Below are 16732 nucleotides of genomic sequence, written 5' to 3'. Positions count from 1 at the left end.
TTTCTTCCTGTTTGATGATTTTTCTTGTATCATTCAGGCCTATTAAAAAACAATTTTCATTTTGTTGGTAAACATTAACCTAATAGCGTCTTTGGGCAAAAATAAATATAATTCTTTTAGGGAAAATTAAGACGGTGATTTTGAATTCTTGGTGGCCTAATGCTGAATTTTGTCCAAGCTCTGACTTCAGTAAACTTTTATTTGTTTGAATTTCAGATGTTATTTATTAGTCTCGAAGGGAGAGCACGTGAGAAATAGGGGGCAGAAAATAATTATCAGGGTATATTAGGTAAAAAGGGAGGGCGGAACAGGAGGGAGATGGTTATTGTGATCCAGCCAGTGTTTACACATAGGTTAAACGTGGTCAGGATTTCCATGAAACCATAACCTGGTCAACGCAATGACATGGTGTCCTTCCCATTGATGGGTTTGTAGATTCTGAGCTGAGCCTTTCCAACAGAGAGGCACCCCTGCGAGTCAAACGCAGGCCTAAGTGGAAAAGGATGTCTTTCAGTGTCTGAAGCTTTGATATATAAAAAATAAATAAAAAGGAAGAAGAAAACCTGCTTTATTGCCTATATCCTTGCGTGTGTCTCTGGGGTAGAGTAAGGTGACTTTTTGTTCCAGCTTGAGTGTTTTAGCTGTGCTTTAGGTATGTGGGTGGAGATGCTCTGTGAACGTGTATGTTTAGCTTTGTGCACAGTTATGCAAGAGCGTTTTTCTTAAATAAAGGAATCCTGGGGAAGGGAGAGACTGCAGATCCTTCCCTGGTGCTACCAAAACCTCTGCAACACCCTCATGCCTCCTCTGAGAGTCAGCCCCATGAGGAGGAGGAGGAGATTTACACAGCACCATGCTGCCTGGTGTTAATGGAAGTTGCCATAATCTGATTTTCTTCCAATAGTTAGTAGGGTTCCCCACGAGATAGCATCAGCCTAACTAGAGGCTCTAGGAAGCGACCTGTCCTTGAGATGGAAGGACAGTGTGCCACAGAGGTAATTCCCAGTGCCACACTTGAAGCAAAGCCCAGAATGGGCTGAGCCCCATGGTCTGGGGCATCCCAGAGGAGCTGCTTACATCTGAGCAAGGGGACCAAGTAATTCTGGAGAGGAGCCCCACTTGGCACAGCCCCCTTGTTGGCTTTCCCTTCAGCATCAAGCAGGAGCAGGGAGCTGATCGTCCCCCTGTACTCTGCTCTGGTGAGGCCACACCTCAAGTGCTGTGTTCAGCTTTGGGCCCCTCAGTACAAGGACATCGAGGCCCTGGAGTGTGTCCAGAGCAGGGCTATGAAGCTGGTGAGGGGCCTGGAGCACAAGTCCTGTGAGGAGTGGCTGAGGGCACTGGGGGTGTTTGGTGTGGAGAAGAGGAGGCTCAGGGCAGACCTCATTGCTCTCTGCAACTGCCTGAAAGGAAAGGGTGGGGAGCTGGGGGTCGGCCTCTTCTCACAGGTAATTAATGATAGGATCAGAGGGAATGGCCTCAAGTTGTGCCAGGAGAGGTTCAGGTTGGCAATGAGGAGCCATTTCTGCTCAGAAAGAGCAGTCAGGCACTGGGACGGGTTGCCCAGGGAGGTGGTGGAGTCACCGTCCCTGGGGTGTTCAAGGAGAGGTTGAACGTGGTGCTTGGAGACACGGTTTGTGGGTGACAGTGGTGGTAGGGGGTGGTTGGACCAGGTGATCTTGGAGGGCTTTTCCAAACTTAATGACTCTGTGACTCTATATTTGAGGAGGTCTTGGGTGCACCAGGCTGGCTTTTCACCTATACCATTCCTGTCCCAGCTCTTGGAGCGTGTTTGGGAACCAGGAGCTTAGCACAGGTTTGTGGTTCCCCCCAAAAACAACCCGGGGGAAGCTGATGCTGCCTTCTGGGCATTTCTGAAGTACACCTGAAGGCTCTGCAGCTCCTCAGAAGTTCAGCCCTGTCTGTTCCGTGCTCTGAGGCCGCACACCTCTGTGCCCTCCCTCCTCCTGGCTTCATTCATTTCCTTCCATGGAAACATTTCCGTCCTCCAAATGAGAGCTTTATCAAATTGTATTCACAGCTCATTAGGGCTTGCCAATTCATCTAGGGGAGCACAAAAGCTAATATTCCTTGTGAAAAGCCATTAAAGCTGAAGAAGAAAGGCACCCACAAGCCTGCTCCAACGCATTGTGGTGGTCTGCAGCACCAAGGCCCACCTGAACCTGGAAGTCTGAAAAGAAAATCCACACAAAACAAGGCTGGGGGCAGAACAAGTTGCCCAGGACCCGGGGCCAAGGCTCAGCTCTGGATGTGGTGGCTTATGGGCACTTACCAATTTTTTTTCCAGCAACTTAAATGATGGTACCAAAAGCTGAGAAATGTGTTTTCTCAGGCCCAGGTGCCTGAGGAGGAAGGTGCCAAGGAGCACCTCCTGCCAGCCTCCCCAGGCCCTGCACCAGCTGACGCAGGGATGCAGCTCCAACAGCAGGGCAAAAGTTGGCAATGTAAATTGAAAATTATGTAATGTAAATTAAGGTAACTGTGATGGTGTTGTCCTATTACAGCAGCTGGGCTGCTTTTCTCTGTGAAGAAGGGCTAAACCACTAAAGCAGCAGCAGGTTTTAGATGCCTGGATTCCAATAACTTATTTTATAAAGGCTCTGGTTTAAGTAGCATCTGATATGATGGGTATTCGTGTGTCAGTCCTGGGGAAGTCTGCCTCAGTTACAGTCCTTGAGGCACTAAAGCATCATCTTTCCTTGGACAGCTTCTAGAACATCTGGAAAACTTGACAGGAGATGGCAAGAAATATTGCTGCCTGTTGGGCCAAAAATACCGCACTTTCCTGGGGCTGTAGAAACATTATCTGTGCAGACTGCATGGGCAGAAAGGCTTTTCTGCAGCACGTTTTAATGTAAGGACAAAGCCAGCTGCCCCGCTGTCGTTGGGGGAAATGCCACGAGAGAGTCGGGCACCCAGCATACAGATAAAGGGGGAAAATAGCTTTTCATCTTTGTAGTTGGGAACATAGGAAAAAGCCACTAATTCAGACTTTCAGTTGTGCCAAGGAAGAGAGAAGAAGCAATGTTTTCTTACGGTTAGAAGAACAAACTGTTATTTTACGCACTGGGGGAGAGCTGCTAGCAGGCCTTCAGACCTTCTCCCACACCAAGACGAGCTGTCCTTTCATGTCAGATACAAAAGCGGGAGCAAACGTGCTTCTTAGTACATGCCTTCTTTGTTCAGAACAAGAAAAGAGCTGGCTTCTCTACTGATATAAATCAGCACAGCCCCAAAATTGCACTACCTGTGGAGCTGACCGTTGCTGCACCAGCGACTCGACGAGCAGCGCTGTGGCTCTGTTAGCATTCGCTGCACGCCAGCAAGGATAAACTCACAGTTATCTCCTCGCCGCCTTGGGCAATGCTTGGTGCAAACCAGGGCTTTGGCACAAAAAGATGTTCCTTGGGGCTGCCTGCGGCCCCGCCGATCTACTCAGCGATCTGAAGCAGTGCAGAGGGAAGCGTGTGCTGCATTTGGGATTCATCTCACCCGTGCCCAGCTGCTCTGAGTGCCCGTGCTGGTGCCTGGTGTTCCTGTGCTGAGACATGGTCGGGATGCTGGGACTGCAGCTGTTTTCTCCCACTTTCAATTTATCTATTGTAAAATAATAATAATAAACAAGCAACAACAACAAAAAAACTTGTTATCTTTTATGTGCAATGCCACTTGCATTGTAGAAAAATCCCTTTGGCCCTGACTCTCCTCGTTCTTTTCAGAGCTGGTCAAAAAGGGGATGTTTTTCCCCCAGAGTGTTTCCAGGCTGCCAGGAGAGGATGAGCGAAGTGATTCTGGCTGGAGAGGACTGCATCGTCACAGCAGAGCAGCAGTGAAATGATGTTTCTTGAAGCTGTTGCAGCAAAAGAGGACAGATTTGACGGTGGCTACCATGTTGCTACCATGTTGGTTTGGGGAATATATTTTGGGAGCATCTCTCCCGCAGGCAGGGCAGGGTGGGAGGAAAGTGCTTGTTTCACAACACAGCTCTGCATTCGTTTTGCCAAGACTGGAAACAGCCCGACCAAAGAGACTTGCAAGGGAAGGGGGAAAAGCCTGCAGAAAATGGTAGGATTTATTCAGCAGCTTCTTGAGGATCACATCAAGATAGGCACCAACCTAAGAAAAAAAAACCTCACACAGATGGGTCTTTGCAGATTTTCAGAGCATGATAAGGTTTAAGTGGGAAAGATGGTGCCTACAGATATATGTATATATATATATATATATATATATATGTATATATAAAATATATGTGTATATATATAAATAAATAAAAATTCTGTTCTCTTCCATGCTGTGTCTTTCTTTCACGGAGCATGGAGTGACAGGGCTGCAAAAGGGAAAGCCCTTTGGTACCCACACAGCCATAACTCACCATGGCTGGGTGTCCCAGGATGGAAGTAATGCTGGCTTCTAGCCTAAAAACAACACCTTCTTAGTAATTTTTTCCTATGTTTCACAGGCCATCCTTTGTTCCTGTGCTATGCCTGTAGCCAAAAAGCAGTGCCAATTTACCTTCTGCATACCCCCATCATTTCATCCTCTTTGGGTCCTTGCTGTTCTAGGAGAACCCCAAGCTCTTTTCACTGAGCATTGAATTTTCCCCTGGAGTGTTGTTACCAGGGCCACCCGCTTCAAAATGACCTTCAGGAAGGACAGCAAGTGACCTCCACAGAGGTGCCACCTTCATGTTTTTCAGTCGTTGTTTGGCACATTGAGCACCAAAGTATTAAACCATCTAGCTCTGCTTGCTGCTTTGCCTGGGGAAGCAAACACCCTGTCCCTGCCGTGCATCACAGAATCAGAATCGTTTAGGTTGGAAAAGACCTTCAAGATCATAAAGTCCAAACTAATAGATCCTATGAATCAACATAAGGAGAAGTTGGCAGTACAGCAGAAAAACAAGCTGTCAGGATCCAATGAATCTTCCTGTCTTTTTCATTTTTTTTTTTTTTTCCTCTACCCAATAACCCCAGATTTCCTACCCAATAACCCCACAGGAATGTGTTGCACACCGTAAGGAGAAATGGTCCCGTGCTGATCCTTATGAGACTCACCCCCATAGCAGCAGCTCTTTGCACCCTTTTCTCCCCAGCCATGACTGCCCCGTGGGACTTTGCATAAAAATTGCTTCCCAAAAGGAAACTGCTTAGACACCTGCATGGCCTGGCTTTTCCAAGTGACCCCCAGAAGGGAGAGGGCTTTTTGTTGCTGTTTTGGGAGGCATGGGGGCAAATGGGGGAGGAATAATAAGAGCAGTGAAAAATAAAAGAGAGTAAAGAAGAGGAAACAGCCTTTTTTCCCACATAGGATATCCCATAAAGAGGCCTTTATCAGAGGGACAGGTGGCGTGGAGCTGGGGGATGGAGGTGTTGTTGTTCTGGGAGATAAAGCGGAAAATAAATGAGCCTGTGCTGGGTGGAAAACATCACGGATGTGGCTGGTTCCTGGAAGAGAGCTGTTTGTCTGAACAGCGTCCTGCGCACTCCAGCCCCCGGCAAACACAGAGCCCAGGGTACGAGGAGACCCGTGTCAAGGCACCCCAATGAAACACGTGGCAGCAGGAACAGTACTGCCCCTTCCAGGAGACCAGCAGACAGCTCTAGAAGAGTGCTTTTCACTAATTAAAGCAGGTCATTTTGGAAATAAAACCGCTGAAAGCTTCATGTTCCTATTTGGTGTATAAATTAAGGATCAGGCAGGCTGGGTCACACAGACTCTTCCCATCCACGTCCTTAACATGAGTAACCGAGGCTTTAGGGAAAAGGGGGTACAGCTCGGGTGCTAGTACAGGGTCTGGCTTACATGAGCTCTCTTTCAGGCTGTAATTTTCAGCTCATTGCCTTCAGCAGATCTGCTTTGCTTTTACAGTCTGAAACCACCTCGGCAGTGGCCCTACTGAAGCTCTCCGCCTGCCCAACCTGCCCCGATGCTGTATGCATTTGAAGGCTGAAGATAGGCGAGATAAGTCCAGGTCTTTGTCATGGGCTTTGAGGCAGAGCTGCAGGTGTGTTGTGGTTTCTCCAGGCCTTCATCCAAGCTGTGACTGCCCCACAGAACTGCATGGGTAAGAGGGCAATGGCCAATGCTCAGGGGGCACACCCAAAGTCTACAGGTGAAGGCAAACAGCGCATGCACTGGGTTCCCATGGAGCCCTAAAAGCAAATTGCAGAAATGGCAGAGCTGAGGCATCACTATGTGGCTAATCTGCTTGTCCAAGCAACTAGCCAACATTGAGTGACACTGGAGGAGCAGCTGGGGAGATACACAAAGCCAGGCTCCTCGGCTGCTTTTCATATCAGGCTTTTATTTAGTTGGAGACATGGACCTGCTTTTGGGGGCTGAAGGCTTGTTTAGGTGTCTGTGAAGGGCTGTGATAAGGTGCAAGAGTTTCAGTGAGACTCAACATGATTAAAAAATGCCAGTGATGCTGTTGATCAGGCTGATGGCTTTCGTGCACCTCTACAGTGGGGATGAGGATGCTTACTGAACAGCGTGCAGCAAGCATAAACCAAGACAAGAGCTTTGACAACAAATAGGACTGAATTTACCATATCCCAGTAGGAATTGCTGCAAAGTCAAGGTGACGAGCCCCTTTTTGGCAGCTGTTGGGGGCTGATGTAGAGCAAATTTTCTGCAGCAGTATCTGCTCAAAGCAGGTGCAAGAGGTGAGTGAAGGCAAAGAGCAGAGAGCTGCTAAATGGAGCTCAGGAGATGGCCTGGCTGCTCCATGCTGGAAAGAATGCAGTGTGCTGGGGAAAATGGGTGTTGCTGAATGAAAGGAGCCGGGTTCAATAAAGCAGGCTGGCTTTCCTTGTTTTCTATGCCCATGGAAATTTATTTAAGGGAGGGTGCTTAAAATGCACCAGAGTTTATGAAGAGCACCAAGTGAAGCTCAAATCCGTTGGAGAAAGCCACCTGCATTGTGCTGCAAGGATTAGAAACACCTGTTTAATTAAATACTGTATAACAACCTTAATGGGGCTGTAGCTTTCATATCGATTAGATAAACGCACATTTTTTCCAGATGAGTTATATATCTCTGGAAAAAAAATGAGATTCGCTCTTCTACTAGAATCCTTTCCCTGTCCACCATTCTGCATAACTCACCTTCTGGAGATCTTTTCACAGGCTGCTCACATCTCAGTAGCAACAAATTTGGACAGCTGAAAGAATTACAGTGGCTGGCGCTGGTGGCCTGGAAGATGGGAATCCCATTAAAACTTTCCAAAACACCCCTGCTTCTGCTAAACACTGGCACCTTCTGCTTTCAGCTCTGGCAGGGAATGAGACTTTTGGCAGAGATAAAATTGCAAAATTGAACCCTTTCTTTGCTTGGCAACTCGGTTGGTAATTCATTTTGTGTAAATGGAGTGTGGCTTGCAAAAAGCAGAGGGCACTGATCTAGCCAGGGGGCAACTTTAGCTGAGCTCCTTCACTCAATGGCTGCTGGGGATGTGCAGGACGAGGCAGTGTTTAGGCCTAGATCCAGTGTCCTGCACCAAATCTTTGCTTGTCACTACTCTGACCTCGTGAACAGGATTATTGCTTGCATTAGTTGCCCTCTATCAACCCAACCAGTGGCATCATTTTGGGATGTTGACCCTCTATGCAGGAAGGGCTGAGCGCAGGGCAAAGTGTGGGGCTGTCCTGCTGGCCCCTTTCTGGAGGAACAAAGCTCTTGTCCTTTGCCTAAAGCACCTACTGAGTTTGGTTGCCTGCCAGGGAGCACTAGGGCATGACCTAAACCCAAGGCAAGAGCATATTTTATATAAAGAACAAAAGTTGGGACTTGAGCAAGTTCGTGCTTAGTTTAAAGTCTGCATTCCCCTTCCATGCAGGTGGGTCCCATTTCTGTAGGCTCTGTTGACTCATTAACTTTTCTTCCAAACCAAGCATGAGCTTTTGATGGATTTCCCTGTGGATTTGGAGGTCTGCAGCTTCCTGTGGGCTGCTAAGTTTTGCCTGACTATTTCAGGCTGGGAAGAGGCAGGGGTATGCCTGGCAAGGTATCTTTTTCTTTCCACCATCATCCCTGCAACACAGCCCTGTTGCCGAGGAGCTGGTGCTAATGGCTTGAGCTTGCCTCACGCAGCCCCTCAGGGCACAAATAATGTGATGGAGAGGGAAATAGGGTGAAAAAATATGAGATCAGTCTGTGTTAGCTTCTTCCCAGCTTGCTGTCCAGTTAGCCAGGGATGCCGGTCCTCATCAGGGTATTTTTCAGGGAAAGGTGAGGAAAGTATTCCCCAGCAGACCTCCCTGTTAGTAGGCAGGCTGGCCGCTATCCTTGGAGATCTCTTTGTGGGAGATAAAAGTGCTGCCAGTTTACTTTTTTCACTGCCTGCTCCAGGGCATTTACTTTTTTTCCTGGCAGCCAACACCTGGAGTGAAAGGCCCAGGGGATTTTCTCAGCCCTCATTTCATAAAAGCAGCAAGTTTCGGTAGAAAACCAGGATGGAGTGACTGCCCCAAGTGTGCATTTCTGTGTCACATCATGACTGAAAACAAATAAAATCGTTTTAACCTGGAATCCCATCGTGATTAGAAACATATAGTAGGAAACCACAGAAAGCAGGCCTGAATAATGCATTTGGAGGGGGAATCTGCTCATCAATAAAGACTACAACACTTTGTCTGTCTTCTGGGATCAGTTTGGACATCAAGGCTCAGCTCTGGCTGTTGCTTCACATGCTCATGCGCCGATGGCACGGCGCCTTTTCTTGCGTGCGAGTGCAATGTCAGCCTGGACTTAATGCAGTGGCTGCGGTTAATTAACAAAGCCGCTTCTCTCTTCATTATTCAGCAATGTTAATGGCTGTGAAAGGAAAGAACAAAATGAGCCAAGTTAATTTCAGTTCTGTGAGAAACACAGGAAAACAGAAATGTTCACCAAATGGGAAAGAGAGAAAATGAGGGAGATAGAAAAAAAAAATTAATTTCCCGCTTCTAAGAGGACTTTTACCAATAACAATATAAAAGATAGCTGAGTGTTCTGCTTAAATGAAAAAAGTGATTACTTCCAAGGCAAGTGAATGGCTTTCCATATCTTCTTCCTCTGCTTGTGTCATTTAATTTTTGTTTTCCTCTGCTTTTCACTTATTATTTGACTCCATTGATGTGGTGAGATGTTGCTGGAGGCTGTCAATATTTATCCTGGGTGCAAGCGGAGGAGACATCCAGAATAAGTTCCTTTCTTTGGCTGAGATGACCCTGGGCTGTCACCCCTGCAAGAGAATTGTGTTTAGGTGACATTCATGTGGTTTGGCCATGCGTGTCAAGCTCATGGTGACAACTCGTGTAGGGCCTGAGCAGTAATATTGCATGAAGCTGGGGGGTTGTGATTTGCCCTCAGGGTGAACCCGGACTCAATGCAAGCATGGGCTGGGAGGGCAAAAAGGCTCTTCTGTGATGTCAATGAAGTTGTTTCGTGGAATCATAGAATGGCTTGGGTTGGAAGGGACCTCAAAGCCCCCCCAGTGCCACCCCCTGCCATGGGCAGGGACACCTCCCAGAAGCCCAGGCTGCCCAAAGCCCCATCCAGCCTGGCCTTGGGCACTGCCAGGGATGGGGCAGCCACAGCTCCTCTGGGCAGCCTGGGACAGAGCAGCATGGGGGCAGCTACACCAGAGATGCCCATGTCCTATGGACTCATATCTCCAGTTTTGTTTGCATCTCCCATGGGCTCCCTAGTGTGCAGCAAGGCGACCTGTCTCTGGAGGGGAATAGCCAGACCTTTTCTCTCTACTCTGCCTCCTTGCTCATTGAAATTTTCTCTTTTTGTGGTCCCTATAGTGGCATTATTTTTGGTTGGACTTGGTATCAGACTCAAAAGTTATCAGGGGTGGGGTATGCTGACAGATACTGAGATAGTGCAGGGCGAGGCTTTGGTGAGATAAACCTCCCTTCCTCTGGACACGGGCTATAAACCCACATGTGGGCAACAGTGAGGTTGCAAAGTCAAGCTCTCAGGAGGAAATGCCAGAATTAAACAGCCCGCACAGCCATAATTTGGGCCTTTGTGCACATCGAGTGCGATGCATCCTTTAATTATCCGATCACCTATGATTTTGAGTTATTTTAATCCAGCGAATTGCTCTAGGCCACATTAACACACGCTGTTCAAACCACACGCTGAATTCAACATTAATTTCCTTGTGAGCTTCTCTGTAATGCTTCAGCATCTGATCAATATTAATGCGTTTATCTGCACAGCGCTCCTGCGATATCACCAGCTGGTGAACTGAGGCACGGGGAGATTAAGGCCAAAATGATCAAAGGCGCTTGCTAATTTTGGGTGCTCAATTTGCAACACCAGGGACCTGATCTTCCAGGGCCCTTGGCATTTTATAGCACTTGGCGCGTTTGAAGCATGGCTCTTGTTGGCTTGTTCCTGTCTCCAAGTGCGAATCCAGCCTGAGTGTCCTACAGGGTGTCAGGAAGATGGGCAGAGCCTTGTGAGCAGCTCCTTTGCTGTATGGGCAAATTCCCAGTGCTGAACCGTTCATAGGAAAGGAGAAATTCTGAAAAAAAAACCACCCCAAGAAAACCTGTAGCATAGTGCCAAATTGAAACTATTAGGACATTTTTCTTTTTTTTTTTTTTTTTTAATTTAATTTTATTTTTTTGTAACTTTTGAGTCTTTACCTCATAACCTAATTTTCTTTCAATATAGACTTTGTAGATGCAACATCCTAATTTATTTCTCCCTCCAAAAACCAAGCGTGCAAAGCCAAATCATAGAAGGATATAATAGTTTGGATTGGAAGGGACCTTAAAAATCATCGGCCAAGCCAAGGATGCAGTTCTCATTTTGACCCAAACTTGGCTCATTGGCAGGGCTCGTCCTGTTGGACCCAAAGCCCAGACCTCCACCTCGGCACCTCAGAGACTGAGAGGGAGACATGCGAGCAGGGTTTGTGCTCTCGTTAAGAGATGCATTTTGGCAACAATTTCTTGCAGCATGGGAATGTTGAGATTTGGGACTTCAGAGCTCAACGTCAGGAAGGAAGGGGGTTGGGTTCTGTACCTTTTGCCCCCTGGGAGCATCTCCTGCCCCTCATTCCTCTGTCCTACCCATCCCTCGGCTATCCCCTGCTCTCCTATCCAGCCTCTGCCTGCTCTCCGTGGCTCACATCCTTTTTTACCAACACGTTGCTCCTCTCGCTCTTGCTTTGTCAATGATAGCTTTTTATTCCTCACCATAATTTTATATGACCATGATTTATGATCCTGAGTTTAAAAGATTTATTGCAATGCACACATGGTACGGCAGGCTTAAAGGGAGGTGTTCAGCTTGGTTATTATTCTCTTAAATCCCATTTTTTCCATAGTTTAACAAGCAGCCTCCGCACCGTGTTTTCATGACTCTTGTCCCCTAGCTTTCTAGGTTTATCTAGATGAGGAGGAAACCAGGGAAGAAAAGTCGCAGCTCTACAGTTAAGAGTTTGGCTGGCATCTATGAACCTCATGAGTAATGTAAGCACCTGGGCGCTTAATAAAGCACTGGATGGTCTTCAGGCAAATGACTGCAGGGTGAGGATTCACCAGGATCAGGGCTTGCTTATTCCACCTTACAGAGATGGTTTAAAACCCTACAGAAATTTGAGCTCCTTCCTCCCCATGAGAAAAGCAGCACATACAGCAAACATCTACTGTCTCCTCTCCCTTGCATTTGTGTGGTTTTGGACAGTGTTTTAACTGCCTAAGATGAGCAAGGGCCTTAGGTTGTCTTAAAGAGCTTAAACTGATCAAAAGCTATAAAGTGCTTAGGGGTGGTTTAAGGACATCGATTATAATTAACCAGCAAAAAGAACACAAAACACCACGTATCAAAGACCTGAGGCCACCTCTTGTTTGGGGAGGATTTTTTATTTTTTTTTTTCTTTACATGCCTCTTGTACAGCTCAAATCAAAGTCCCTTGAAGTCACCAAAAGTCTCTGACGAGCTCGAAGGAGCTGTTGGCATGGGCTGCAGCAGGTTCAGCCTGGGAAAAACAGGCTGCCGTGGCCATGCTTAGAGCTGAGCTTCTAGTTTTGTATTCTGGATTTGTGGTAGCAAAACAAGCCTGGCAAACATTAAAACGCAACCACAAGCACTAGTTCCACCCGTGGTGAAAACCAAAAAGAACCCACAAGCCCTGGTCCCCTACCAAAAGGCACCTTTCAAACTGTGGCTCTTTTTAATTACTATCCTGAGGGAAGAAATATTTATATTTATATATATATATATATATATATATATATATATATGTATAAAAGTTTCTTATATAAATAAACATTTAATTTTCTCATTTTAAATAAGCAATTTGCTCTCTCTTTTAAATAAACAATTCTTCTCGTAAGTTAATTTTCTCATGACTCAGCATAAATCCCAAGACGATTTCCTCCCAGTTTCCTACCAGGTCACCTTGGGTCAGAGACTGCATCCAAAGCATTCCCCTCCTTGCAAATACTGAGAAATTCTGGAAATATATATAAAAGGGAGTTTGGAGGGAATGCTTATCATGCTAGTCAGACTTGGCACCTACTATAATTAAGACAGTTACACATGCTGCCAAATATGAAGACACTTTGCTCCAGGATTTTAATGTATCTTAGGCTCATCCTAGGGACTAGGAAGCATTGGGGATGTCACTTTGAATTTCTTGCTGAGGTCTGCACCCACGTGTGGCAGCGGTGCTATCAACATCCACGTGAGCAAAGCCCAAATAGCATCAAATAACTTTGCCCCTATAGTTTGTACACATATAGTTTGGGTGTTTATGCATGGCTGAAACCAATAATGCACCTTCCCAAGAGGGCTGGTGAAAAAAATGATTTGCCAAGAGCAGAAAAGCCGCTGTCAGATGTTGCTACGTGCTGGATTTTAACCCATGCCACGGACACGGACCTGTGGGTGCTCGGACATCAGGCTTAGACCAGGGCAGCTGAGGAAGAGAAACGTTCCTGCTGTTCTTGAACAAAAGCGCTGATTTGTAATTGAAGTGGGGAATTATATTGAATGACTCAGAAACAATGTTGGGGAAGAGATCTAATAGTGTAGTACTTAAACAGAAGAAAATCAGGTTGTAAGTGGAAGAGCTTGGAAAGTGGATGTGGCTCAATTTACACTCATTATAATGTAGTTTGCACAGTGCCAAATTAAGGGCCAACAGCAAATGTGGCCCTACACAGCCATCCCACCTGTATGTAACCCCAATACCGTTGGTTTTGGAGCATTTATTTGAAATACATTTCAAAAGTATTTGACAGGACTGAAGAGTTAAGGAGCATGCCCAGGCAATGAGAGGCTGCCACCAAGCAGCCATAAGAGGGCCCAGTACTGTTGTCTCCTTGGCAATCATGATTCTTGCATTTCTGTGTGCTTCGTGTTGCCACTCTATTAATGTTTGGTAATCCGGTTTTAAGTAATCAAATACTGGATACAGCCATCTGGAGCCACTTCACTGCCGCATGTCCTGCTACAAAGAGAAGTTTCCTTAAAAGATTTTTTTTTTATATACCTGTTCTTCAAATAACTCGGTGCTCCACAATGGCTCTGTGGGATATTGTCAATCAAGCAAAATTAGAGGCTGACATGATAGACAGTAATGGCTCTAAGGGGTTCGTTACCACCTATTGTGCCAGGGGGCCCTGCCTAATAGGAGTCTTCTCCACTTCTCATTAAAACTGCAGTGGCTCCCGAGATTTTATACATTACCGGTTATTTCAAATACAAGATATCACGCACACACACACACACAAAAGCACATTCATGGCATGTTAAAAGTGCAGGCTAAATTAGAAAAGGAAACTTAGATTTACAGGCTAGCATTATGCTCAGAAATTGCAGCACGGGCAAGGATTTGGGTAATTTTAAGTAAAATTTTTGTCCATTGAAAGTTGGAATGGCAAAGTGGGTGATGCTGCTTGGGTGGTGAGATTATAGCATGATGCTGTATGGACAGACATGGCTTCAGAGATAATGGCAGTGGGTGGTTTGGCTATGCCATGGCTCCAGGATAAATTATGGCACCAGCTTCTTGGACTGACGAATTCCTTTGGCCTCTGTCAAGCAAGGTCAGGGCAGATGATCGCCTTTGCCCCTTCTGGCCTCAAATTCTCTCAATTTTCTCCCAAGGACAGCAGGTTACTTTTGGCGGCCCTGTTCAGCAACCCCAAAAATCTCAGCATGGCATTTCTGGCCCCAAGCGATTTATTAACTTGTGAAAAAGGGAGAAAATACCACATTGGTGTGGGTTGAAGGGAAAATTATTCAGTGTCGGCTGCATCCTTTAGGGTCTGTCCCACCTCCACCACTTCCCAGGCGGGGGCCACCAGCTTGGGGATCCCTGGGGACATGGACACGGAGAAGAAAGGGTGATGGGATGAAGGGGATCCCTGTGAGGAGCAGGGGGATGTGAGTAAGACAGCAGCAGAAGGAAAGGTTTGGCTGCTCCAGGAAAACACTGGGATGGCACACAAGCACCCATCGCAGGGAATCCCGAGCAATTTGGGCCACCCATGTAGCGGGATCGCCACTGAAACATTGCATTAGACAGGGCACTAATTAATACAGGAGCTGGCACATGCTCAGCCGTGTGGCTGTGCCCAGCAGAGGGTAGCATTGCCCAAACACCCCGGCCTGTCTCGGTGTTTTCCCCAAATTTACACCTCCCCACCTGGCTGAGCTCCCCCAGGCACCAAACCCGCGTGGAAGTGGGAGCCCCAGGGGAAACCTCCCGGGCTCACCAGTGATGGAAAATCCCTTTTCAGAGTGGGATTTTAAGGATTTTGTGAAAGGACACGGCGCATTTTAAGCAGTTGGGCGCACATTCGCATCTGTTTATGAGTCGATGCTATTTAGTCGTGTCACGCCTCATTTTCAGCCGCCTCATTTGATAACCGAGGGTTTTGAGCCGCCCCCAAAAACACCCGTGGGTCCGCACCTGCCTCTTTAGTTCCCAACTTGGAGGAGAAATCCACTTTTTTATTTTTTTTTCCGCTTTACCGATTTGCAAGGCATTGGCTGGAAACCTACCCACGGGGACAGCGCGCATTTCTGCCGTGTCACCGGGGGCGCATCCTGCCCCTCGTCCCCGTTGCGGGGTGGGCAAGGGGCTGGGGGCCACTTTTGGCCCCCGCGGAGCGGCTGCGCTCACGGTGGGCACCGCAAACACAGCGCAAACCCCGCGCAAACCCCGCGCATCCCCCGCGCAACCCCCGCGCAGCTCCGGACCACCCCGGCCTGCCGCCTGCGGTGTGGTTTTTATTTTTTTTTAATTTCCCCCCCCCCCCCCCGCTTTCCCTTTTTTTTTTTTTTTTTTTCTCTTTGCTTTCCCTCCCCTCCCGTTTGACGTGCGCGGTTTTGGTGCAATGCGAATTATCTCCAGTCATTCAGTCAGGAGGGGCAGCGCCAGGCAGCAGAGCAGCGGCGGGGCTGCCTCCTCCTCCTCTTCTTCCTCCTCCTCTTCTTCTTCTTCCTCCTCCTCCTCCCATTGCCATAACAACCGCGCACAGCCGCACCGCGCCCGGGAGGCTCGGAGCATCCAACGGGGCCCCCGCACGCCCTGCTTGGGGACAGCGGGGGGGTAGGGAGGGGGGGAAAAATCAGTGACCTCCCTCCAAAAAAAAAAAAAAAAAAGAAAAAAGAAAAAAAAAGGGACTTTTCCTCCCGGGGTGGGGGGAGCGAAGTGTCCCTGAGGGTGCTGAAGGAGGTGGGGGGGGACACGGGGCAGCCCCGGGGGCGGCACGGGGAGGGGCGAGGGGGGGAGAAAGGACGAGGGGAAGGGGGGGGGCAGAGAAAGTTGGGAGGAAATAGCCCAGGAAAAGTGGCACTCGTGGAGCCCGCCGGAGCGCGGAGGAAATAAAAGCGGCGGCGGGCAGGAAGTGTGAGGAGGAGGAGGAGGAGGAAGGGGAGAAGGAGGAGGAGAAGAAGGAGGAGGAGGAGGAGGAGGAAGAAGAGCAAGAGCCGGCAGAGGCAGCAGCAGCAGCCGCTGCTTTCTCAGAAGAGAAAGCAAAAGCCGCAGGCGGCTCGGTGCCGCCCGGCATCCGCGGGGCTGCGCGGGGTTGCGCGGAGCGGCCATGGCCCGGGAGAACGGGGACGGCGGCGGCTCCTGGAAGAAGCAGGCGGAGGACATCAAGAAGATCTTCGAGTTCAAGGAGACGCTGGGGACGTAGGTGGCGGGGAGCGGAGCGGGGCGGGAGGCGCCGTCCCCGGGCTGCGCGGGATTTGCGCGGGGGGGATTTGCGCGGGGGCAGCCGCCGGGGTCGCTCCGAGCATCCCGGCCGGCAGCGAGCCGGGATTTGAGAATCCCGGGACCAAACGGCACCGGGGTGGGTTGGTAGGAGGTGAGGGGTGAGGATGGCTGCGGGGCAGGCGGCTGGGGCTATCCCCTAAAAAGAAATCAAAAAAAAAAAAAAAAAAAAGGGAAAAGAAAAAAATAAAAGAAAAAGAAAGAAAAAAATAAAAGAAAAAGGAAGAAAAAGGAAAAAAAAATGAAAAAGGAAAAAAGAGAAAGGAAAAAAAAAAAAGAAAAAAAAAAAGAAAAAGGAAAAAAAAAAGAAAAAGAAAAAGAAAGAAAGACCCCCCCCTACGGTTTAAAATGTTAATAGGATGGGGAGAAAGGGAAAGGCTTTTTCTTGACGGTGCCGCTGTAAATAAATGCGGTCTGACTTGCGTGCTGTCCCCTAAAGCCGATGGCTGCATCCATTCGTGGACAGACGAGCA

General features: G+C 48.0%; 1 protein-coding gene across 1 annotated transcript in view; it reads left to right on the top strand.

Moving 5' to 3' along the window:
- Positions 1 to 16086: 16086 nt before the first annotated feature.
- CAMK1D (calcium/calmodulin dependent protein kinase ID) overlaps positions 16087 to 16732 on the top strand; it is a gene marked incomplete at both ends in the record, with an annotated part of 214267 nt that continues 213621 nt past the window's right edge. The window contains one exon of the mRNA XM_084305333.1: positions 16087 to 16178. Coding sequence (XP_084161459.1) covers positions 16087 to 16178 — 92 coding nt within the window. The remainder of the gene's footprint in view (positions 16179 to 16732) is intronic.

This window comes from Netta rufina (assembly GCF_964035555.1).
Source record: "Netta rufina genome assembly, chromosome: 1".
Classification (NCBI taxonomy): Eukaryota; Metazoa; Chordata; class Aves; order Anseriformes; family Anatidae; genus Netta; species Netta rufina.
This window is presented reverse-complemented; position numbering and strand designations above follow the sequence as displayed.